The sequence below is a fragment of the Semicossyphus pulcher genome, unplaced genomic scaffold, assembly GCF_022749685.1.
Source record: "Semicossyphus pulcher isolate SPU_LCO1_2020_fin unplaced genomic scaffold, fSemPul1.0.p SCAF_9, whole genome shotgun sequence".
NCBI lineage: Eukaryota > Metazoa > Chordata > Actinopteri > Labriformes > Labridae > Semicossyphus > Semicossyphus pulcher.
Genome location: NW_027211770.1, coordinates 17,678,874 through 17,701,769, shown reverse-complemented (window position 1 = coordinate 17,701,769; position 22,896 = coordinate 17,678,874). Strand labels below are relative to the sequence as shown.

The following is a 22,896-nucleotide window of genomic DNA, read 5'->3' as shown; positions in this document are numbered from 1 at the left end:
AGTAAAGAGAATCAAAGTGATCGACTGCCTTCATTAGAGATGTTCACTGGGCTCTACATGTGTGGAGATGGAGAGCCTTGACGAGTGTAGAGGCGCTGCAGAGCTTCCCTTCCCTCTCGTCCGTCCCAACCCCCCTCACAGTGTGAGCACATTCCGCAGCCCCATGCCTGTGTGCTCCAGACCGCAGTTAAGCAGTCCCGTCTGGAGTATGTGACGGCATGTAACACTGCCCCAGGCCTTCTGAGATGCCTGCTACCACTTAGAACTGAACGCAAAGAGATCATTAACAGATTTGAGTTCAGAGTGGAGCAGAAGGGGAGCAGGAATCAGATTGTGCCTCAGAGAGAAAGGGGAAACTTTCCTCCAGAATATTTTGGATGAGGCTGTTATTTTCATTTTATCCTCAAATTATTAAATAGCTCTTAACAGATTTCCCTCAGGGTTTTGGATAGGAAATGTTCTTATACACTAAATCCCTTGATCAGGGGTACTATATTCCAAAAATGGCAAGTAAGGGTGCTGTGTAATCCATCAAGTGGGTTTTATATTTTACTGTAAGTGACAAACATGCCTGTAGGACGGTGGGTGTAGTCGAGGCTTGCAGTAGTTTTCATATTTCTTTGCTCCTTGACATTTAGTGGAGGAACTTTATTGTGTTAATACTTAGATTAAAATATCAAAAACAAGCCTGATTTTAAGCTCAACTGCAAATAGTTTAGGGTCAATAGGAGCCATTACAAAAACTGTGTTCACTGACTTCTCAGGCCCGTTGAATCTTAATACCATTTATCCAAACTATTTTAATTGTATATTCTATAATTTAAGCCATTATTAGTTTTTTTTAAATTCAATTAAAATACTTTTTAGCATGAAAGAAACAATTTTGCCTTTAAAAAACCACCAATCGAATACATTACTCAACTATTAGCTTGCTAGCTCATATTTCTTCCATTAGCATCTAATCAATTAGCTACATTTTTCAACTGTTTGACATTGTTAACCATAGGCTAATACGTATTTAAATTATATACATAACTTTTAAACATGACCATTTAGCTAAATTATTTAGCTGTCTCACATCAAGTAACCTTTATCAATAATTTCTTCATTTGTTTCTAAAAGTGCTGAATCATTGTTTAGCTAACCCTTCAAACCATTTAGCTAACACTTGTGTTTTTTTCCGCTGCCTTGCTAGACAGTTTTTAGCAACCTAAAACAGTGTTCATGTGTTATAGAAGATGCATTACGGATATATTTTTCTTTACATTTTAAACTGTGATCATTTTCCCTCCAAATTAATTTAACTACTCCACAATTACAAACATCACAAGCAACTGCTAACGCCTCCTCTGGTTGAGGGGCTTTCTCTAACAACAAAAGAGCGATGACTTATGAAAGTTATTTATTAAATGAATAAAACTCTTAAAAAAACACATTGAGGCATACCATTAGGAAATATATACACAAAACCAAACATTGCTGGCGTTCAAGAAATATCAAACCATCTGACGCCATTAAAGAGTGTAACTTGCACACTAGAGATGTCCATGTTCCTAATAGAGTGTATCTAGCTTTAGACTTCAAATGGTGGTGAAATAAATACAAAAGCAAGATTGCAGCTTGGACACAAACATTGATGTTTACATTGACTTTGGATTTTTTTATTCCTCTCAGTCTTATATGAGAAATAAAGGTGTTAAATTTTGAGCTGTGTATTCTGAATTTAAGGAGAATAGATTCAGTGTTCACAGTTCTTAAAGGATCTCATTTTAAGCCATGACAAAAGAAAGTAGTATTTAAGATATTTACAATCATAGATGATTATTAGGAAGAGCTAAGAAAAGTGATTTAATATCTTCAAAAAATGCTTCATTTTCATGTTTTCTAATGAGATTTGAACATCACTGGTGCATAATATATCCTCAGTGTACATAAATACCAAGGCTACTTAGTGAACGTGGCAGAAAAGGAAGAAAGAAAACGACAGAAAAAGATTAGTGAATGTTTCCCATCTAAATCAGAAAGTGTTCTTGTGAGAAAATGTCATTTTCTACTGGAATAATCTGATCAATCAGTCATGTAAACCCTACATTTGGTTTCCTGTAGTTCTCTTTTAAGCATACACATGTGCACTGAAATGATCCATAACTGGGAAAGTCACATTTAGTTGGAAAGCACTGTTATTTGAAGAAACCATCTCCTTTTGGCAAAAATCAACTGCAATACCACAACTTTAAGTGGTTGCTGAAGTTGTGATTCATGAAACAAGGTTAGCCAGACGAAAAACTTGATGATCTAAGTCGCCATTTTTGTTTACAATGGCACGTGGAAGGCTGATATGTTTTATAGAGGGCAGGGCATACATCTGATTACTGCCCCAATAATGTAGACAATGGTTTTAAGGATAATTACACACATGCAACACATGTAAACACATTATTCTCCAGTTTCCTGTCACTAACCAATACTCCCAGTAAAAAGCAGGATTTGTATGCATGTAAACAGCTTTGTATTTATGTGTGTGGAGGTCATTGTGGGTCATCTCCAATCAGAGGCACTGAGGCTGAACATCCCAGGAGATTCTTTCATCCAGTTGAATCCGTAAGAAATGAGACGGTGAAATAAGCTGAGCGATAGGAAATGTTAGAAGAATATTTTTGTTCTTTTAGTAAAATCTGAATCATAAGTGTCCAACAAGGCGATCAGAACCATCAATGGCAGCCTCCAACAGTGGCAGAGGGGTTGATATCAGAGTGCCTCCCTTGTCAATTCAATCAAAGTTCTTCACTTGAGTCTCTTAGTGTCATACGTGTGTTTTCGGAGCCGTCAGACCACAGAAACACCCTGCGTGGGGCAGTTAAGACCTGAGACGACGTCAGGCCTCTCAATGCGGGCCAGTGCAGAGCACAGCAGTCCTAGAGTGGAGCCTTCTTTCTGGGCCCAGTTAGAGAGGAGCGTGTGAGCGGGGGCCTCTCCACGCCCAAACAGGTCCAGCTGTTCAGGCTCGTAACCCAGTGCTGCGCCCAGCTGCCTCCACCCCCGGCCCCCTCCCTCCTGCAGGAGGCGCTCCACCTCTTCCTGTCTGTGCGGGGGGAGGTTGATGTACAGTCGGTTGTCCTGCTTGCTGTCCCTCTTAGTACCTGGGGGAGCACAAAGAAAATTAGAATACTATTAGACTTTTTCCACCTATAGAATATTTTTTAAAACTATAGTAGTATTATTAACATTACATAATGTATGATTACCCTAAAACATAGGTCTACCAACGTTCTTTTCTCTTAGAAAGTCCGACATTTTACACTTTCTTCCTCGACATTATTCTTGCAAGGAACTTAAAGGTTCCTCGTGGAGTTTTTCTTGTAAACAAACCACCTTTCTACATGGCGGCCTAATGTGTGCCAAATACATTAACGTTCTGAATAAATAAAATACATTATCTTTATGTTTTGATACTGCATTGTTTACATCCATGGGAGCTAGCTAGCATCCTTTTTCTGGACTGCATTTTGTTGGCACATTGCAACAACAATCTAACACTGCAATAGACTAATACATGATGGCAGGAGACCACATACAAGTGTATCCTTTCATGTTTGAATAAGATGCAAGAAACAAATAAGGGGCCCTCTCAGAAAACACACTACTGAAAAATATTTCACAGGGAACCTTTAAGAAGAAGTGGAGGACAATAGGATGCTTTCTGGAACATAAAATCATTTTTCTTTTCCTTTTTTTAATTATCAAAAGTATAAAAAGTATTTTCTGTTTTTCTTTTTCAGTGTTACTTTATTGTTGTAACTCTGTGTTGCCCTTATAAAAGAGATCCTTGATTTCAACGGGGAAAGCTAAATTTAATTTCAAATAAAAGTGAATTTGAATTCAAATCAAGCTTTAAATGTTCTTTAATCGTGTTAAAGCCTGTGAAACCGTCATTCAGCTTAGCTTCAAAGAGTCTGTGTCACCACACCTTTGCTGGGCTGGTTGTCCTGCAGGCTTTGAGAGTCCAAAAAAACGCCGCTGTCACTTTGGAGCTTCTCTCCCTCTGGAGATGCTCCCAACTCAGCCGCACGGGCCTTAGAGAGGGCCTTCTTCTGTTTACACGATCTCCAGCTGAGAAGAGAGGAGAAAAACAATGTCAGCTAAGCTGCCCACGGGGTCCGTCTTATTATCATTATTACATCCATGTAAGGAATAGGACCCATCCCTAGTAAAAACTCACCATTTATAAGCCACATAAACAAGCAGACCCAGCACCACGGCAGCCGGAACAGACACATAGGCGAGGATGTTGTTGCTGCCGCCCTCGTCCTGCGGGGTGAATTTGGGTGTTCCAGGAGAGGGACTGCTCTCCCCTTCTGCCATCGCCTCCTGCACAGTTGGCCAGCTAGCAGCATCAGTCCCCTCAGCCCCGTTCAGAGCAGGACGAGACAGGATGTGGAGCTTCTTATCTATTGAGATCGAATTAACGTGTCAGGAGTAGGATCATTGCAAACACACACATGCACATCAGAGACACATTTGGGCTGCATAAATTACGGCCAGAAATAATTCCACAGAAGCCTGCACGCCTGCTGTAATGATACCCTCAGTCATCCCACTCCCCTGGGGTTTTAAAACCTTTCATTGCCCCCGTTTCCAGCCTCGTTCTCCCTCCTGCGGTCTGCCCTATTTTAGGATCAAACACTACAAGGTACTGTGCTGACCTCTCTGGGGTCAGAGGGTTATGACACATGGACCCAGAGTGTGTACAGATGACCTTACTCCTGGAGAGCGACTGAGACGAGTTGTCGGGGTCAACAGCCTCGCTCAGCCTTCAGGTTCTTGCGAGCAGTTAACCTAAAGACCTGTCAGGCTCATACCAATTGGATTACAGCACTTAAGTGGGCTCTTTTTTCAGCACTCATGTTTCCCGGCTCAGAGTGTTACAGAGTGTTCAGATGAGGTGTGGATGCAGGTGTTGACCACATGTCCGTGTATTCTCACAGACCCTCCCACTCGCTGTCCCCCTCCCATTAGCTGATTCTTTTATCTTTTACTATTGCTGCCTTTGCCTGCATTAGATCTTTAACAGATGAGGCTCGCACTGTTCTATATTTTCCTTATTGTAGGCATGTCCCATTAAACCAACCGTCTTTGAGTACTTTCCGACTTCTATGCTCCGTCTTGGCGCCGTTTCAATAAACGCCAAGTAATTTTCTTAAACAGCAAGGCCTGTGATTTTTAACAAAGAATATTTATCGGGGACTATTTTCAGCAGCGGATTCAGTGCACAGCAACAGGACGATAATTGTAGGACAAATTTAAACTAAAATAAGTGCCATTGTGTTCATCAAAATGAAGAACCATGCCACCAAGAGCAATTACGCTGGTCATTTATGTGTTTTAAATAGTTTATAGTTCAATAATTGATTGATTATAATCTTCAAAGGCCTGCTAGACAAACAAGGCTTTTTCTTTCTGGTATTTTTTTAAGTCTTATTCTTCCGTACAACTCACCCATGCAGAGCGTGTCAGAGTTGGGCATGCAGGCTCGGATCTCCACCTCACTGTCGGAGCACTGGGTGCATGTCTGGCAGGGTTTGGTGCTAATGTGCTCTTCCGAAAACGTCCCCGGGCCACAGATCTGGCACTTCGTGTTCCCCTTTGGGCCACACTCCTGGACAACACCCTGACCATGAGTGCACTTGGAGCAGGGCGCGCACAGGCCATGGTCACTCAGAAAGAAGAAGCCGTTGTCACATTCGCACTGCGTGTTTTGAGCAGCAGAGCAAGTGGCCAGCGTGGGAACGCTCGGTGGGCACTTTGAACAGGGAAGGCAAGAGCCGAGGCCTTCGGATGAGGAAAATGTTCCTGGGAAACAGATCACAAAAATCAGTGTTGGATTGACTGTGTTCCTCTCTGAGACGCATTGGCTTTTAATCTTTATTATCCTACAACTTCTTAGGCAGATGACAGAGATAATGATAAGGCAGGTAAACCATATTCTGCATTGCTGGAGTAACATTAGATGATAATTGCTTACCCTGTGGGCATGGCGTGCACTTGGTATCCTCTTTCCCACACTCTACCTCCACGCCGGAGCCTGCAGGACACAGGCTGCAACACTGCCCCGATTCAGTGAACTTGCCACTGGCGCAGGCATCTCCAAGAGTAACCTGCAGTAAACAATAAACAGAGTTAGAACAAATACCTCTAAACGAATCGAAAAGTATCGCACGGGTAATTTTTATTTCTAAAACAGTTACAGGATTCACACTCAACAAGTTGCAAAACAAGAAACCCAAATCAGAGTTTTTTCTTTGTCCCAGCAGTTTTCTGTCTTACACCACATGTTGGAAGGAAATCACACACATCCTCCCCCGTGGAAATGAAAGAAGCAGAGACCTCTGTGAACTGAAAATGGCCCTTTTTTTTATCTTTCTATCTGCCTCTGTTTTCACCCTTAAAGTGCTCTGAGTCCTTATCTGCAAGTGGGTAATGGAGAGGCCAGCTTTGGTTATGACATGAGGGATATATCGGACATTCCTGCCGGCTTGTGCAGCAGGGTCGTGCCTGACAGGAGTGGCTGGATTTAATCAGATGGCTTTAGACCGGTGGAAAGAATAAGACATAAAGGGGAGAAGTAAAAACACACAGAGAAGGAGGAAGGAAGAAGTAAAGAGAGCTTCCGCCCGCCCACTCGTTCCAAATCAGTGTGAATGACAATGTGTGTGAATACAGTGCATGTATGTGTATCGGAGAAGAAGGGGGAGGCATATAAAGGAGACGGTTCCAGCCCCAGGCGAGGGTGTCAGTTATCCAAGGCTGCCCAGCATGCGAGTGTCTGTTTGGGTGAGAGGGGAGCCTTTGAAGTCGCTAAGCCCTGCAGGTGTGTTTATGAAGGTCAGTATTTCACTAACTCCCCTTCTCCAGGCTCTGAACGACGGCATCTTAAACATGCACGCATTTAAAGGGAGATTGGCCCGCTCCGCCTGAGGGCTGACAAGAGCAAACAGATGTCTAACAACCCACCTCCTGCAGAGGGGAAAAGTAACAGCTAAACAACCCACTGATGTCTCTCTTTGTCTTTGAAGTCTGCCAAGACACACACAGGCGACGTGTGTGAACCTGTAAAGCAGGCCGACTAAAATACTTCTGTAGAAATACCAGATTTGAGAATTTTAATATGTTTACAAGAGACGCAGCTGTTTTTTAATAAACACAATTTAACATCTTTGACTCTCGTACATGTTTTTTGTTGTGCTTTTTTGTGCTTTACAACAGACACAACTAATAATATGGGATAAAAAGTTTTTTAAAAATGTTAAAGGGCCACTTGAAGGCCCAAAAATGACCCACGGGCTGCCAATTGAATGTCTGCTGTACAGCCTCCAGAAAGTCCACCAGATACACACACACACACACCATGCCAGTCGCAAAACACTGAAATGTTCCATGCTGATACGACAGCAGGAACAGCTTTGAAACAGAGCTCGCCTCCCTCCAAAAACAACAGCCAGTTTTACTGCAGAGGAGCCTGATGATATCTGAGCAGCAGCCACAGATCCCAGATCAGAGGTATTAGGCTGACCGGGTGGTAGGATCCAGCACGCAGGATCCAGGAGGATGTTTGGAGTTGGCAGACTGTGACCGAGCTCGGACCGTAATAACTCGCAGCACTTCCTGCTAGCTCTGGTTGGTCCTCTCTGCTAACCCTTGCTAACCTCTCCCAGCCCTAAATCTATAGTCTGATAAATATTTGGTGACAGTGGCTCTGCCTTATTTATTTTTACCTCCAGCTTGGATTTCTCACATTTTACAGCGCTCGGCGTGAGTCTGGGCTGGTGGAGCTCTGTAAAACCTGCAGGGTGGGCCGACTCTGCTCTGACCAGGAACTGCAGAAGGCCTGGCATTTCACCCTGCGGTGCACAGTGTACAATAAAGTTTTCCCCCCGCTGGAGACGAGTGAGAACAGTGATGCACTCAGTAGAGGAATGACTAAGCTTTTATCTACTGTATATAGAGCTTGAAATTATACCTTATATGGATGCCATTGTGTCAATGAATATTTATTACATATAATTCTGTACTGAAATTTGAAATGTCCACTTTAAGGTTTGTGGCTGAAACTTGTACCATCTTATTATATTTGCGAGTGCTCCCAAAGAATCCTACTTTTCATCAGAATCAATTTTTCAAGTTGAATTTGTTGTGCGTGCACCACAGAGGACTCAGTCTTATCTGTGGCCCTGGGGGGCAGAAGGTCTGAAGGGAAGGGGGGCTGCAGTTGCTTTTTCCATTAAGGTAAGAAGCTGCAATCTGAAGGGATTCCCCAGTGAGAACAGACGGACCACCGAGGAGCGCTGCTTTCAATGGGGCTCTCAACTCCACGGCTGCCGGAGTCACTCAGTCAACGCGGATCACACACACATACACACACACTTCAGCTTTTTCTGTGCCTGAAACATTTTCCCTGCCCTTTTGAAGTGAGCCCACGTTTGAAGAGCGGAGTTTCCACAGTTAATCTAATCTGCGTGAAAATAAACACACAAAAGGATGCTCTCTCCCGCTCGCCCTGTGAAGACAATGACCCCGTGAGCCTTCACAAGCTGCCTGTGACAGCAGCAGTCAGAGGCCTCTCAGCGGCGACAGCCTGAGAAGGGGGAAAGTAATCTATAAGCTGCACATCCTGTCTCCTCTGTCATCAGGATACTATGGGGAGCATAAGGGACAAATTAAAGGACATGGGTTGCTCTCCCAAACCTACAATCCTGAATCAAACCAGACAGCGCTCAGTGATACGTTAACTATTAATCTGCTGCAGCAAAGAGCGGAGAAGTGTCTCACATTTCTAAATGATCCTGAGGTTTGCCCCCCAAACTAATCTGGAAATTCAAATGACTGTGGTAACAAACCAAACCTCCCTCACACGCGCACGCGCACACGCACACACACATATAACCACAAACTGGGAGAAATTGATGATAATTGCTTTGCTCCGGATATCCAGACCCCCGCAACATCGAAGCTGGGCAACTTTTTCACCAGGAACTGCCCGGAGCAACAAATCTGGCAACTTTTACAGTAAACTAAGCACATTAGGAGTTAATACTGTAAGATAGTATCATCTTCTGCCCTAAATCATCCAGTGAGTCATGAGAGAATTGTCTGAGAGCACAAATGAGAACTTTCAGAAGACTAGAGAAACACATCTAAAGTCTTTCAAGTGAATCTTAGATTTCCTTTTGATTCTAAAACCCGGATAATAAGAAAGAGATACACATCTTAAGTTTATCTCCACACGTTGATCTAACAAAGGGGCTGTGACTCTGATGAGCTTGTCCAGACAGGACTACAAGCCCCATGGGCTTTTTTAGGTGGATGAGTGTCATATTATTGTCTGGCAACTGTGGAGGCCTTCTTTTCACACTCATCTTTGGTTTAATAGCACGCTATGAAACACCACAGAAACTATAATTTGTCTATAAAATCCATCATTAATCCAGGCGTAGGTGTGTAATCCTGCTAAACTGTCTGTGCCTGTGTTTTGTTTTTGTCTCATGCTTCAAGGCGTCTGGCTCAATCTCATATTTAAGGGATGTTTTGTGCAGCCTGTGTAGCTGTACATGAGGAAACAAGCAGAATGAGGAGGAGAGTGATTTCACATTTGTTTAGTTTAGAGACTTATAAAGAAAGACCGGATGACATGCAATCAGATGCCTCCCCCTCACTCTTTCCATTGTTTTTTGCCAACTAAGGAATGACAAGTCATAGTCACCAATAGGAGCCATGTGACACAGCCTTAATGAAATATGGCTGTGGTGTAAATCAGATTTCCTCTGGGAACAAAGGAGAAAAATGTAACTCTGTGGGTGAGGTTTAAAATAACTATATAGAGATGTTATGTTTACAAGAGTGTGCAATAATATAAGCAGAACTTTATAAAGGCTGTGGAGATAGAGACCGTGTGTTGTTGTGTTGCTTACTTTGAACAGCAGAAGCGCGCAGAAGCCAAAAAGTTTCATGTCTTCAGTCTCCTCGACTTCGAGCGGGCAGATCGGTGCGTCTCAAAACAGAAGAGGCTTTTCACTCGCTCACAAACTACTCTTAAAACTTCCAGTTTTCTGCGTCTAAATGTGACGCCAAAGGCTCAACTTCGCGTAAAACCTGCTGGTTCCGCAGACGCATAAGTTCGGTACACTCCAGTAATAATCAGATGCTTTTACGCATGAGAAGGCGGCTTTAAACAGCAGCCTATGTGCTCCGCAGATTCTCCCAGTCACAGCTCGGTGGACGCATTTCCTTCTTTCAGCGCACTCCCTGCTGTTACCGAGTAAGTTGACACAAAGTTTCTTCTGTTTCAGCCTGCAGGATGCGAACAGGACTGCCACCTCTCCTGCAGCTTTGCAACAGATGCGGCAGGAAAAGCGCCCGCGAGCTCTCCTGGGCCTTTTCTCCTCCCATCTCCTCAGCTTTCACAGGCGGCCTGTGATTGGCTGCATCCCTGCGACGCGCTGCAGGGAGCGACGATGTGATAGTCTGGGATACTTTACTATTAGAGCATTTCACTACTGAACTTTTTAAAACGCACAATAACAGCTTTAGTTACTTGGTAAATTCGGACTTGACTGTAACCACAAATTACAACTTCTACGAGTTTATTGCATTGTTCTATAAAACAGCTACTTACAAATCAATGCATCAGTAATAATAAGTCAGTGATTAAGTGCATAAATGTGCACACTTCATGAAGTTAAGTAACATTTTAACGACTTTTAAGGACTGTCACTTATAATGGAGTATATATGTCAGTGTGGTATTGCTGCTTTTTTTGGATCTCAGTGTGTACATTATGTAGCATAAAAGCAACATTTTATATTTGCTTGATTTATCAATAGGATTTTATTTATCTCTTTTATTTAATTCTGAACAGTTTGTTTCACAGTAATAGGCATGTTGGTGGCAGTGGTAAATAAGTACATTTTAGTTAAGTATTGTACTTATGTACAATTTTGAGGTACTTATTTACTTCATAACATTTAATGCTTCTTTATACTTTTACTCCTTTGCATTTTGAAAGCAAATACAGTTTTTTTAATCCACTATATTTATTAAAGCTACTTTGCAGATTTAGATTATTATATAAAATACTTTCAAGTAAATATTATAATATATCATATATTTAATATATTTCAATTGCAACACTAAGTTGTTGAAATAAGCCCCATCTTTAGCAGCTAACACATTAAAGTAAAACATACATTAAAGCATCAATAATTATAGTACAATTAAACTAAATGTAACGTATTTAACAGTGCATGGTAATTTTAAAGTTACCATGCACTATTTCATATTTATCTCTTAACGGTCATCGTCTCGTGCAATATAATTCTTATTTTCACTTCAAACACAACTGTCAATGTTACTGCTACTATTACTTTTTACCAAGCTTTATTTTGTAAATATCATATTCTACTATTGTTATTACATTAGGCATTTAACCTCTATACACTTTAAATAGTATATTTAACTTAAATTTGAGCTATTTTGTATCGCTCGTTTTTGTACTGTAACTTTGGAGCAACCTGGCAGCAGCATCTCCTTCGGTATTAATAAAAATCTGTTCTATTCCGACATGTATAACTGATACAGGCCATTCTGTGTAATATTTAGTCATTTAAATATATAATAATGCTAATTATTTTGTAGTTCAAGCAAGATTTTAAATGCAGGACTTTTATTTTGAAACTTTCTTACTTTTTGATGAAAGAGTTTAATCCTTTTCCCACCACTGGCTGCCGGGACTTCAGGCGTCCTGTTTAAGCCCAGAGGAGTTCATTTGTATGATAAGCTTTTCATAAAATGAGTTGCACTTAAAATATAGAAAAATGCATTCTCCCACATCATTAATCATTGTCAATAAATAACAAAAACAAACCCCTATGCTAATCTTTAGATAAAATCTGACAGAACGGCTGTCTGTGTCATGCCTCCCTTTTACAGCCCTGCAGAGGCACTTACGCAGAGCTCTGATCAGTTGTTATCAGAAACAAAAGACAGCATGTGAATCAAACAAGGAGCTCTGAAGAAGCAGCTCATGTTTGATCTTAGCAATTCAAAAGATTAGAAAACCAACGCAGGCTAAATGACACACCTTGTAAACTGTAGTGAATGCACGGCGGGGGGCCTGGAGACTTCAGAGGCAAACAAATGGAGAGATCTCTCAGACACAATACTACTTACACTTCAAAGCCTGTGAGGGACGAGAGGAGACAGGGAGGACGCTCCTGCTCTGATAAAACTGCATGCCATATTTCAGGAATTTAGTCACGTCTTACAAGGCATGAGCTACTTGGTAAGATGGAGATTATTTCAGTGCAAACATCAAATAAATGATCAAATAAACAGTTATATCAGCCATCAGAAAAATAAACAGCCCCTCCTTCTTTACACTGTCCTTATCTGCATCATCTTGCTGCAGGGGACAGACTCTTTATCTGAGGCCCGAGTCCCAACGCGGTCTTACATTGTTGGAAATGATAAGACAGCTATAAGGGAGAAATGAACCAGAGGGGGAGAGAGGGAGGGTGGGGGAGGGGAGGGAGGCCTGGGGTCGTTGACGGAGGCCTGTTTGAGGGTTGTTGCGGTTCTTGGCAGGAACAACTTGAACAACACCGAAATTGCAGCATTTCACGACATCCATCCCCTTGGCCTGCCCTCGGGTCCTGAGAGGTCAGAGGGAGAGACTGCCAATAAACGAGAGCGAGGTGTCGACCCCTCCCACCATTGTCAGAGCAGCCACATCAGAGCGACTGCATCCCTCCTCACCCTCCTACTCCACTTCCCTTATTCACCGCTCTGTGCTTTCTGTTTGACTGGGGGTCTGCCGGTCGGTTTTATCACCCACCTCACCCCTCTGAATTGTTCCCCCAAAGGTGTTTATGGGGAGGCCGACAGGATGTTCGGCCCACCAGGAGATCAAAGTCTCCTCTTCATGTTAAATGTGCTGTCGCTCACGGTGACCTTTTCAACTCTAATGGGGTTAACATCACAGACGCATGCGAGGCTGGGATTACAGTAGAGGAGCTGGAAGATGTGGGTTATGGCAGCGGATCAGTTTCCTTCCTGCTGTGGTTCACACACAAGTATCATGGCTCATTTTTCAGTAATGGCCGATCATCCTCAGGATGCTGACTGCGGTTCACAGAGAAGACGACTCCTGGAGTATTCATCGGCCATATTAGGACGCTTTAAGAGGGAAAACTCTGAATGCAACTTCTGATACAAACTGAGGGAAAAACAGACAGAAAATCACAAATCTCATCGTCATGTTTAAGTTACAAGGAGCACAGGCTGCTTCAGTTTATAAAAACTTAACTGTATTTAACATCTTTTAGAAGAAAAAAAAAGGTGAAGTTGTGCTGGCCTTCTTTTGAGGCCTTTTGAGTCACCTTAAATCTAAATCAGGACACACAAATTATATGAAAACTAATCTATAAACCACGACTCAAACCTACTTTTTGATGGGGTGAGATTATAAAGGCCAGCTTCTTAAAGGAGGCCTCACTCCACTGATGAAACTAAAGGATCTGAGCTTTACTGCAAAATACCTGTTAAACATTTTAATCTTACAGTTTTATAATGTCAATAAATGTGATTTTAACAGCCTGAATGTGCAGGTTTTGTGTATTTATAGGGTTTTATACTTGGTTTCTGTATCCTGGGGATACAGTCATTTGACAGGCTGTGTGTGTGTGTGTGAGAAAAACTGAAGAGGGTTTGGGTCAAGTACTCAGGTCATGTGACTTCATGCCAACATTCAGAAACATGCACATTATTGTCAAATGGAAAATGGCAGCATGCAGGGCCACGAGTTACATGTTATTTTTTCATGTTTGATATATTATGGGGGGATTTTGTTTGAGAAAATAGTTTAAGGAAGATTTTCTTGTTGGAAAAATAGTGAATAAAATTTTCACAGGTGTGTTAATCAGGCACTGAATGTACTGTGTGTATCCTGGAGGACATGTCGCCCAGATAAGGGTAGAAAACAGGGATAACCACTCTCAGATACACTTGTGTTTTATGGCCTATAATCTACAGATAATCAATACTAAAAAGGTGTTAAATATTGATTAGGCCTTATTTTACTCCTAAATTAGTATTATTGATTAATTCATCAGTGTACACATGGGCAAGCACATATAAATATTTAGGAAAATGTATTAATTGCTATTTTACACCACCAAGAGCGATCAAACAGCCAGGCCTGTGGGTGATATGAGATATGATGGGAGTGACCACCTTCCTGTCCGGTCTGCAGGATGACAGACAGACCTCCATCATGTGTCAGAAGTACAAAGTGAGGCTTTGTATGGTCACGGGTCAAACGACTGCTCTGTAGTTTTTCACTTTTTTTAATCTTTGTATGCAAAACATGAATGAATGAAAGAAGGCAATGAACTGTTCATAAGAAGTTTGTACATGAACTGTTACAAAAAGGGGAAATGTTACAGTTACACCCTAAATGTGTCCCGCAGAGTGTAAACTGGAAACTAAAGGTTGTATTCTAAATAAAATCATGAAATTGTGTCATTTTAGCCTCGATACATTAGAAAATATCAATGGATTATTTTCCCCGAATATTTATAAGTGCTTGCCCATTTAAGGGTTAAGGTTATTGTGAGCATCGCTTACAAAGACTTTGCATGTGTCCACCATGTTCGCCCAAATACTTCCCTTTGTCTTCCTCTTGCATGACACTGCATAACAACTACTTTGTTCCAACCACAGTATAAGAAGCTGGCAGGAAGTGAATTCCTCTGAAGCTCACTCACAGACTCTCAGCTCACGTGTTTCGCGGTCATCAGACGTTTTCAGCGCCTCTTATAGTAAAAATACCAGCACGGGCAAGTGTGTGCATCCAGCCAACAGATTTACTGAGTTCACAACATCTCATCCACTTCTGAGTCATAGCAGAGCAGTAAAGGTGTGTTTAAAGGTGACATACAGTGATCTTACATAGAAGTAGATGATTGGAATTCAGTGTTTATACATGGCTCAAGAGACACAAGCTAAAAAAAGGCACTTATCAGATCAAATGAAACAGGGATGAAGTCATGTGATGGACAGAAAAGTACAGACATGTTTGTGTGTAAGGCATCAGAAGGTTCTCCTGTTGAGTTTCATTGCATCTAAGCTCCACGATTATGATAAAAAAGTGAATATATTTCACATACTTGAGCATTAAAGCACTCGTCGCTTTAATTGTAACAGCTTTACATTGCTTAGAGCCCAAACGAAGCAGATTTATAGACTGTGGTGCACTTCTGGCGAAAGGATCAACACAACATCGGTTCACTAGTGACACCCCTGTGTCTCTCTGTACAGAGTCAACCCTCTTGTGGTATTTACCAGTATTGCAATATGGAAATCTCAAGCAACATCTACAGAAGTTTTCAAGTGTCCAGGAGTTTTAAGAAGGTGCCATCGCCAATCAATGGCTCTGGGACATTCAACAGCGCAGGGAGCGCAGCTCTTCCTCTGACAAGAGAAGCAGCAGTCTGCAGAGTTCAAAGAGTTATTATTCTCTGTGTCTCATGAGTCACATCCCTGAAATATGACTCACGGTTTCAGTTCACAAGCTCAAACAACGAGCTCTTCCCCGTCCACAAAACAAGGCCACTCTTTGGAATGATGCTGATTAAAAACAATACACATCTATATTTAAAATATCAACTCATCTAAGAATAAAGAAAGTGCTCAGTGAATAGTTTCTCTCTCAGAGAGATCAGCGGCTGAGGCAGACAGTTCCTCTGCCAGCATGTGAAGGAAGGAAGGCCTCGTTTAGTCCGGTGAGCGTCTTGGAGCTGCAGGTATCTGCAACCCAGAAGAAGAGTCCTCCACCGTCTCATTTCCCAGCACTCTCAGTGGGAATGTATTCAGTTTCACCTGCCGACACCTGAGAGATGCGGCGTGTGCTGAACAGGCGGCGTGGGAATTGTCCTGTGCGAACCTGAGAACAGGAGGGAAAACATGTTAATCTTCACTTCAGGGCTAAAACAGAGACGTTTGACTGAAGACGCTCAATTATCATCTGAAAAAGCTGGTTTTCAAGAAGCACTTAGCATATGATTACCACCCCCACCCCCCTCCTCCTCCTGCTCACACATACAAACATGCACCACCACTACACTCCCACATCTCACAAATACTTGATCTCCTGCTTCTCACCTCCTCTGGCTTCCCTGCCCCCACCACTATTAACTTCCCGTCCTCCAGTCCCACCAGGATGTGGCTGAACTCTTTGGTGACGGACACACTCCTCACAGGAACCTTCAAGGCCAGGGGCGGCACTGGAGCATCCAGGCTGTCAAACAAGGAAGAGTTAGAATACAAGAACCAAACTTTAAGACTCAAACTTACACTATGTTCCGAATTTCTTTACCTGCATAAATCTCGTATATGAAGGCTGCCCTGCATGGTCCCCAGGATGATGTACTCAGACACCAGGTGGAGGGCAGTCACTTGCTCCTCCATGGAGGAGGAGGCCAGCAGACATCCGTTCACTGAGTAAACATGAATGGAGTACTTGCCCTGTAGGAAGGAGCACAATTTGGATATTTGAATGAGCAGGCTGAGAAACTTGTTCACGCTTGTGTTTGTATATGCAATGTACTGTATGCTTTAATGTACCTGTCTGTGAGAGTGCTCCTCCAGCGAGGTCTGCACCACAATGTGGCCCTCCATGCCCACCTGGAGCTCAGAGATATGTGCAGGCACACAGCTGTCCCCGGGAGGCCGCAGCGTTCGCAGGAACTGACCTCGTCGGACAGTGTGCACTATCACAGTCCCGTCCTGACGCGCAGAGAACAGCATGTGAGGGTTAGTTAACATGCTACTGCACCAAGAACATTTTCTCTACCTTTTTGTCTTAGTATAGCAATACAAATCAGGAAAGCCTTTGTGGACTCAGCAAGTTTATAGCTGTTGTTTCCATGGTTTTTAGAATATAAATGGATCAGTGTGAAGCTCTGTAAACTACAGCTAGACACACTTGACTTTTATGGTCTATATTTCTAAATAACAAATAAAAAGACGTGAAAAAATAGCTCAAAATAAGTGTCACCCAAGACTGTGGTTTGCCCTTTGTGAATTTTGTTACACTACGCCTCCCAGCCAAGAACAACCGCTGGCCATAACATGGCAACATCTGTCTGTATGTTTGTGGTTGTTTCCTGTAGCTGGCAAAGATCACATTCTCTCTTCTAATGAACCACGTCACAGTTTGCTTGGAGAACGTCCAAGTAGTATTTTCAGGCATATTGTGTTTATTTAGGTAAAACACTTGAGCACAAATCTGTAGACTCAAGCAGCATAAGAGAGCAAACATCTTCTGACATAAGAGCTTTATGTAATTACTATAGAGAAAACAATTTGTTGCTTATTGTGCATATTGTGTGCTTTTCATGTAGTGTGATATATCGCTGACCTTTGACCCTGAGACAGCCATGTCCAGTTCAGTGCTAATGGCCACACAGGTGACCTCCTGGTCGTGTCCACAGAGAACCTGCACGGGCCGAGGAGACAGGCTGCTGGAGAAGCCACCCTGAGAGACACAGAACAAAGACAGGATCAATGGGGACGTCACGACTGTGACGGCAGCTTCTAGAAATGATGCACATGTGTATAAGCATGTGAGTGAGCTCAGTAATAGAGGTTTACCTGCTGTAGAACCTGCCACACAATACAGGACGTGTCCCTTGAACCAGAGATGAGGTAGATGCCACAGAGATCCAGAGCCAAGCAAGTCACAACGTCTTTATAAAACACAGACAATGCAAATAAGTATTAACATGGAAACAAAGACTTTATTTATATAAAAACTAACTGGACACTTGATTGTAAGAGCTCACCGATGTGTCGGCAGATCCTGCCAACAAGCTTGCCCTTCCCCAGCTGGGTGACACGCAGACTGCAGTCCCAGTGTCCTCCACTGAACAGCAGGCGGCCGTCGTTGGAAACAACCAGCACCTGAGCGCTGATCTCCATCCCCTGAGCGAAAGGTCCTTTCAAGAAACGCTGCGTCCTGTGGGAAGAATCAAAGCGGCGTAAGAAACAAAAGAGTGAGAGTGAGCTGAGGACAAAATGTGGAGGAGATTTATAATCAGCGCATTAAACTGTCATGACGTCTGCAAATTACAACCTTCATGAAAGCCAGCATTCAAAGGGTTCTGATTCTGATTTATGTTGTGTTTATGAGATCCACGTTCAAGGTCAGTTTAATATAAGATCCATTAAAACTAATTTCAATTAATCAAACAGGCTTTGAAGATTCACAGACAAAGAAGGAAAGCAGGACAGATGTTACGCTTCCATCAGCTGTCAGGAGAGTTTAAGGCGTCTTTCGAAAAAATGTGAAGCTTTCACTGAGTGAAAATTTCAGCTGTCGTATGTAGTCGAATATTTTTATGTGTTCTGAGGGACACTCACTTAGGATTAGTGATGTTTGGGTCCTTAGTGAAGGTGAAGTAGTTGGCGATGTTTTTGTCGTATGGCAGCCAGCTGTGTGTCCCTATCAGCCCGTTTGAACTCACAGTCACCTGCAGAGACAAAGAGCCATAAAACATAATGCTGACCTCAGTTATCTAAGAAGAATGCCGCAACAACGTCACCGTACCAGTATGTCTGAGCCCTGGATGATGAAGGAGCGGTTCTGGCTCTTCGGTACCACAGCCTGGACCAGAGGAAGGCCATCGCTTACGACCTGAGGCACACAAACACACAAGACATTTATACACACAAACACAGTTAGTTAAATCAAGGAATAATGAGATCATGACAGGACTTTAAAGTATTTTCAAACCCACCTCTACAAAAGGTCGCAGCTTTGTGAGCTGCTCGAAGATATTCAGGGGTATATTGTCCAGGCGGGCCTGCCGCCTTGTTGCGTTCTCAGCTGACATACGAGGAGGATGAGGTTCCTGGCAGGACAAAGGCATGCAATTAACCAAACTTGAAAAATCAAGGCTTCGAATATGCAAGGATTTTGCACTTGTAACATCCTGAAACCCCCACAAATTAGAGACGTAGACTGACTGAATTAGTGGGGCAAATATGTCAGACCCTTATGCATGGTTTTTGCAGAGGTTTTCAATTAATCACATGTAGTGATGGCTGAGCAAACATTGTTAATTTTTTGCTTGAAAATAAAGGATTTCCACCCAAAATAGTAGCTGCGATTTAGTCTGGGAGTTGTACCTTGAGGAGCTGACAGGGAGTCTGTCCAAAGTTGCTAATGATGCCTTCCAGGGCTTTGCGCTCTGTCTCATTGACAATTGCATCCAGGTCCACTGCACCTGCAAAACAGGTAAACAAAAAGCAAGAGTGAGTCTCAGATGGAAAACAGGGTTGAAGGGTAACAAGCAGATAAAACACGATTGGAAAAAAATCTAACACCATCTGTAACAGGTAAAACAGTATTCACTTTTGCCTTACCCTCATACGTGCAGTAGTAGAAGACGTTGAGTGCGTTCACTGCCTCCTCCCCTCTCTGCTTGTAACCAAAGATCAGGTCGATCCACTCGTGCAGGTGATTGGACACATGCTCACATTCCTAGAGTCAAAGATGCCAATTGTTGTCATCTCATATATTTTTCTTAATACTTATATACTTAGTGGATGTTTGTGTAGACTCACCAGTGCTTTCCTGTGTTTCTTGATGAAGTCTTCTCTCGATGTGGCCCAGGTAGGCAGCAGAACATCTGCAACTGGGTCCTGAGACATCTGCAAACGTCCCAGATCGAAGCCTACGACAGAGGAAGCAGTAATACATTCAGTTTTTCTTTTAAATTTAAGACAACTATACAACGAAAACTCCTATATCTGACTCCTTTGACTCACCGTTCATGTTCTGCAGGAATTCTGGGAGGTAGAAGAACTCCGGGACGAGCTCTTTGACGTCGGCGGGACTCTCCATGCGAGCCTGCCAGGCTGCTGCCACCGCGTGGAACTGTCTGTCTGCACAGTCAAACCTGAAAAATATGATACGAATATATGTGAAATGTGAAAATATGAGACCACAGAATACCAGGGAAATTACATAAAAAATACCCCCAACCAGTCCTACCTGCCACTCTGCAGCTGGATATGCAGAGTTGTGAATGGCTCCATGCGGATCATGTAGTGCATGACTCCTGCTGCATTTGAGTAGTGTGTGCCATAGTGGAATTTGTCAATGGTGCCTGTTGGGTCCTCAAAGCTCTCATACCTGCAGAAAAACACCAAAAAATGTTCATTGATAAAACACCAGACTGATGCTTTGCCATTTTCAGGTGAGTTTTAACACCTAAAACATCTAAGAATTAACAATATTCAATCAGACTTTATTTGTACAGCACTTTTCATACATTTAAAATGCAGCACCCCCCCTCCCCCAAATCATGCACAAGGCTAAATAAAAACATGTAGGTAAGGATGTAAGTCATCAAAATTTAGGGTATCTAACGAATTCTGGCCATATTTCAAGTTAAGTAACTTTTTCAACAACCCATTAGCTAAGGTCAGACAACAGCTAATGTTAGCATTTAGCCTTACTAGCAAAAACAGCTAGCTAGGAAGTGGTTGAAGCTAATGTTACCGTTCTGTAGCATGACACGACACAATAAGAAAGACCATAATTCCCAGCTAAAATAATGCTAGCAAGAAATGTACTTCCTAGCTAGTAAGATGTTATGCAGGAAGTGTTTGAATGCTGTTATTAGCTGTTGTCTTACAGAAGCTAATGGGTTTAAATATTGTTTTACCTTGAAATATGGCCAAATGTGCTTCCGGAGTTTCACTGTCAATGCTCATTTCAATTGCTTATTAATAGGGAAGTGATGAAATGCTAACTATTGTCAGACAGCATGCTTTTGTGACTTACAACCTGGAATAAAGTCATACAACATTATAACAGCATCTGAGCTTCCTGTACTGAGCGTGGAAAATGGCTGTTGTATATGCTGAATTGGTGAAACAACCAAACATTTTTATTATAAGAAACCACTTACTTTTCTCTGACGTTTTGTGCATGTCGAGAGTTGACCACGCCTATGGGTTTGGACAAGTCTCTGAAAACTGACGGGTCCTCCAGATCCAGAATCGGAGACGTGTAGTCACACAAGACCCAGGGGAACTAAGGAGAACCACAAAACACAACTTTAATTTGTTAACTGATACATCTTCAAACTCAAAGCGCATCACCTTTTTTCATAAAAGGATCATAAAAAGCAAACACAGTCAGGGGAGATGGAGAGTACTAACCACAGGGTACTGCGACAGGTCGTTGTAAGTGCGTCCAGCGATGGTGTTCAGTTGCATCAAATACTCAAAATTGGAGATTTCTCTGCACACCCATTTCTGTTCAACACATCAGCATCAGATTATTCCAACACAACAAGCAGAAGTCCAATAAAAATAACTTATAGAGGGGAAGAGAATTAAATACCTGCGTCAGCCCGGATGCCTTCAGTAGCTCTTGGGGGGAGCGAGAGCCAAAGTAGAACAGGTTGGGAGGCCGCAGCCCCAGGATCCGCGAGTACACTTTGTTTCGTACCTAAAAGAACAGACATTAAGATTTTAAGCCTCAACATAATTTTAAAAAGTCTATTTCATTGTAATAACAAAGGAGTTTCATCTCAAGTGACCTTCTTTTTGAAGTTGATGAAGTAATGAGCCTGGTCTATGAAGAATAGCTCCAGTGCAGACCGTCGCAGGTTGTAGCGCCTCAGATGGACTTCTCTGAGCTGAGACAGAGGCCTCTTGAAATCAAACCCGATTCCTAAACACACAAATAATATTCATCTTTGCAAGGATCCTTTGAAGAGCAATTAAAACGTTTGATGTCCATGATGACATATTTTCTTACCCTCCTCCGTCTCTTCTTTCTCACTGCTGCCGTCATAGAAGTACAGATGATGTGTGGTAACCTCCAGGCGACCTGGAACAACCGCCACGATGGTGATGAGCTCACAGTCTTCAGAGAGAACCAGTTTTTCTTTTTGGCTCTCGTCTTCTCCCTCCGCCCTGAACGCATGGGAAAAAGTTTATCCTTTACATGTATGGACAGCAAATTTATAATTACAAGGGGACATAACTGAGACAATTTAAGGTGTGAAAACTGGTCAATGAGAAGTGAGTTTGTGTGTATTGTTGCTTTGTGTTTTGTGCACAGAAGCTATGTGAACTGGAGACTCACTTGTCATCCAAAAAGACAACATCCTCTTCTCCTAACTGATCATCCTCCATGTCGCTTACTTTTGCTTCTTTTGCAACAGCCAGTGGGAGGGGTTCAGAGCTACGGGGGCTGTCAGCTCCTGGAAATCAAAGAAACAACAGAATCTTCAGTGCAGCATTACTTTATATTGCTTACATGGCAAAAAAAAGAAAAGACAATCACATGTAGACACCCAGTGGCATACCCATGTTGTCCCTCTGTGCACTGGCCTCGCTGTGAGGATCATAGTTGTAGTTGGGCACAAGTTTGAGACGCATCTTTGAGTAGGTCTCCGCGCTGGACAGTTTCAATTTCACCTCTGGTTGATCTCTGTTGAAAATAGGGCAAAGAGAAAATTACATTTGAGCACATTAAGGAAGATTTTGTCAAGTCAAGTCAAGTGAAGTCAAATTTATTCATATAGCACATTTAAAGCAACGCAAGCTGACCAAAGCTTACAGGTTGGGGCCAACAACTGAAAAGGTGCGATCACCCCGTAGTTTGCGCTTAGCCCGAGGGACGACCAGCAGGGACTGCTCAGAGGATCTGAGCGCTCGTGATGGGGTACAGGGGGTTAAAAGGTCTGCTAGGTAAGAAGGAACCAGTCCATGGAGCGACTTAAAAACAAGTAATAACATTTTTAAATTTATTCTGAAACTAAC

The 22,896-nt window shown here is 42.6% G+C and overlaps 2 protein-coding genes across 2 annotated transcripts in view; both read right to left on the bottom strand.

Moving 5' to 3' along the window:
- Positions 1-1,399: 1,399 nt before the first annotated feature.
- nradd (neurotrophin receptor associated death domain) lies at positions 1,400-10,369 on the bottom strand. Its single transcript, XM_069656657.1, has 6 exons — positions 9,966-10,369; positions 6,023-6,155; positions 5,497-5,850; positions 4,220-4,448; positions 3,968-4,110; positions 1,400-3,140 (listed from the first exon to the last, which is right to left on the bottom strand). Exons 1-6 carry the CDS (start codon positions 10,002-10,004, stop codon positions 2,827-2,829), a joined length of 1,212 nt encoding a protein of 403 aa, XP_069512758.1. The 5' UTR covers positions 10,005-10,369; the 3' UTR covers positions 1,400-2,826.
- Positions 10,370-15,011: 4,642 nt separating this feature from the next.
- Positions 15,012-22,896, bottom strand: part of nbeal2 (neurobeachin-like 2) — a 34,513-nt gene continuing 26,628 nt past the window's right edge. Inside the window, exons 34-55 of the mRNA XM_069655780.1 lie at positions 22,440-22,564; positions 22,217-22,334; positions 21,887-22,044; positions 21,666-21,799; positions 21,467-21,574; positions 21,283-21,378; positions 21,030-21,154; positions 20,108-20,248; positions 19,882-20,012; positions 19,678-19,787; positions 19,477-19,594; positions 19,240-19,337; positions 18,849-18,962; positions 18,659-18,745; positions 18,472-18,581; positions 17,895-18,067; positions 17,704-17,798; positions 17,471-17,587; positions 16,675-16,836; positions 16,427-16,575; positions 16,213-16,348; positions 15,012-15,994 (exon numbers count right to left, since the gene is read on the bottom strand). Coding sequence (XP_069511881.1) covers positions 15,890-15,994; positions 16,213-16,348; positions 16,427-16,575; positions 16,675-16,836; positions 17,471-17,587; positions 17,704-17,798; positions 17,895-18,067; positions 18,472-18,581; positions 18,659-18,745; positions 18,849-18,962; positions 19,240-19,337; positions 19,477-19,594; positions 19,678-19,787; positions 19,882-20,012; positions 20,108-20,248; positions 21,030-21,154; positions 21,283-21,378; positions 21,467-21,574; positions 21,666-21,799; positions 21,887-22,044; positions 22,217-22,334; positions 22,440-22,564 — 2,710 coding nt within the window. The 3' untranslated portion in view covers positions 15,012-15,889. The remainder of the gene's footprint in view (positions 15,995-16,212; positions 16,349-16,426; positions 16,576-16,674; positions 16,837-17,470; positions 17,588-17,703; positions 17,799-17,894; positions 18,068-18,471; positions 18,582-18,658; positions 18,746-18,848; positions 18,963-19,239; positions 19,338-19,476; positions 19,595-19,677; positions 19,788-19,881; positions 20,013-20,107; positions 20,249-21,029; positions 21,155-21,282; positions 21,379-21,466; positions 21,575-21,665; positions 21,800-21,886; positions 22,045-22,216; positions 22,335-22,439; positions 22,565-22,896) is intronic.

Excerpts from the sequence above, each read along its gene's own strand:
- nradd (XM_069656657.1), bottom strand. The coding sequence starts at position 10,004 with ATGAAACTTTTTGGCTTCTGCGCGCTTCTGCTGTTCAAA. Across the intron at positions 6,156-9,965 it reads GCGCGCTTCTGCTGTTCAAA|GTTACTCTTGGAGATGCCTG; the intron begins GTAAGCAACACA and ends TGTTTACTGCAG. Across the intron at positions 3,141-3,967 it reads GGACAACCAGCCCAGCAAAG|GTACTAAGAGGGACAGCAAG; the intron begins GTGTGGTGACAC and ends GTGCTCCCCCAG.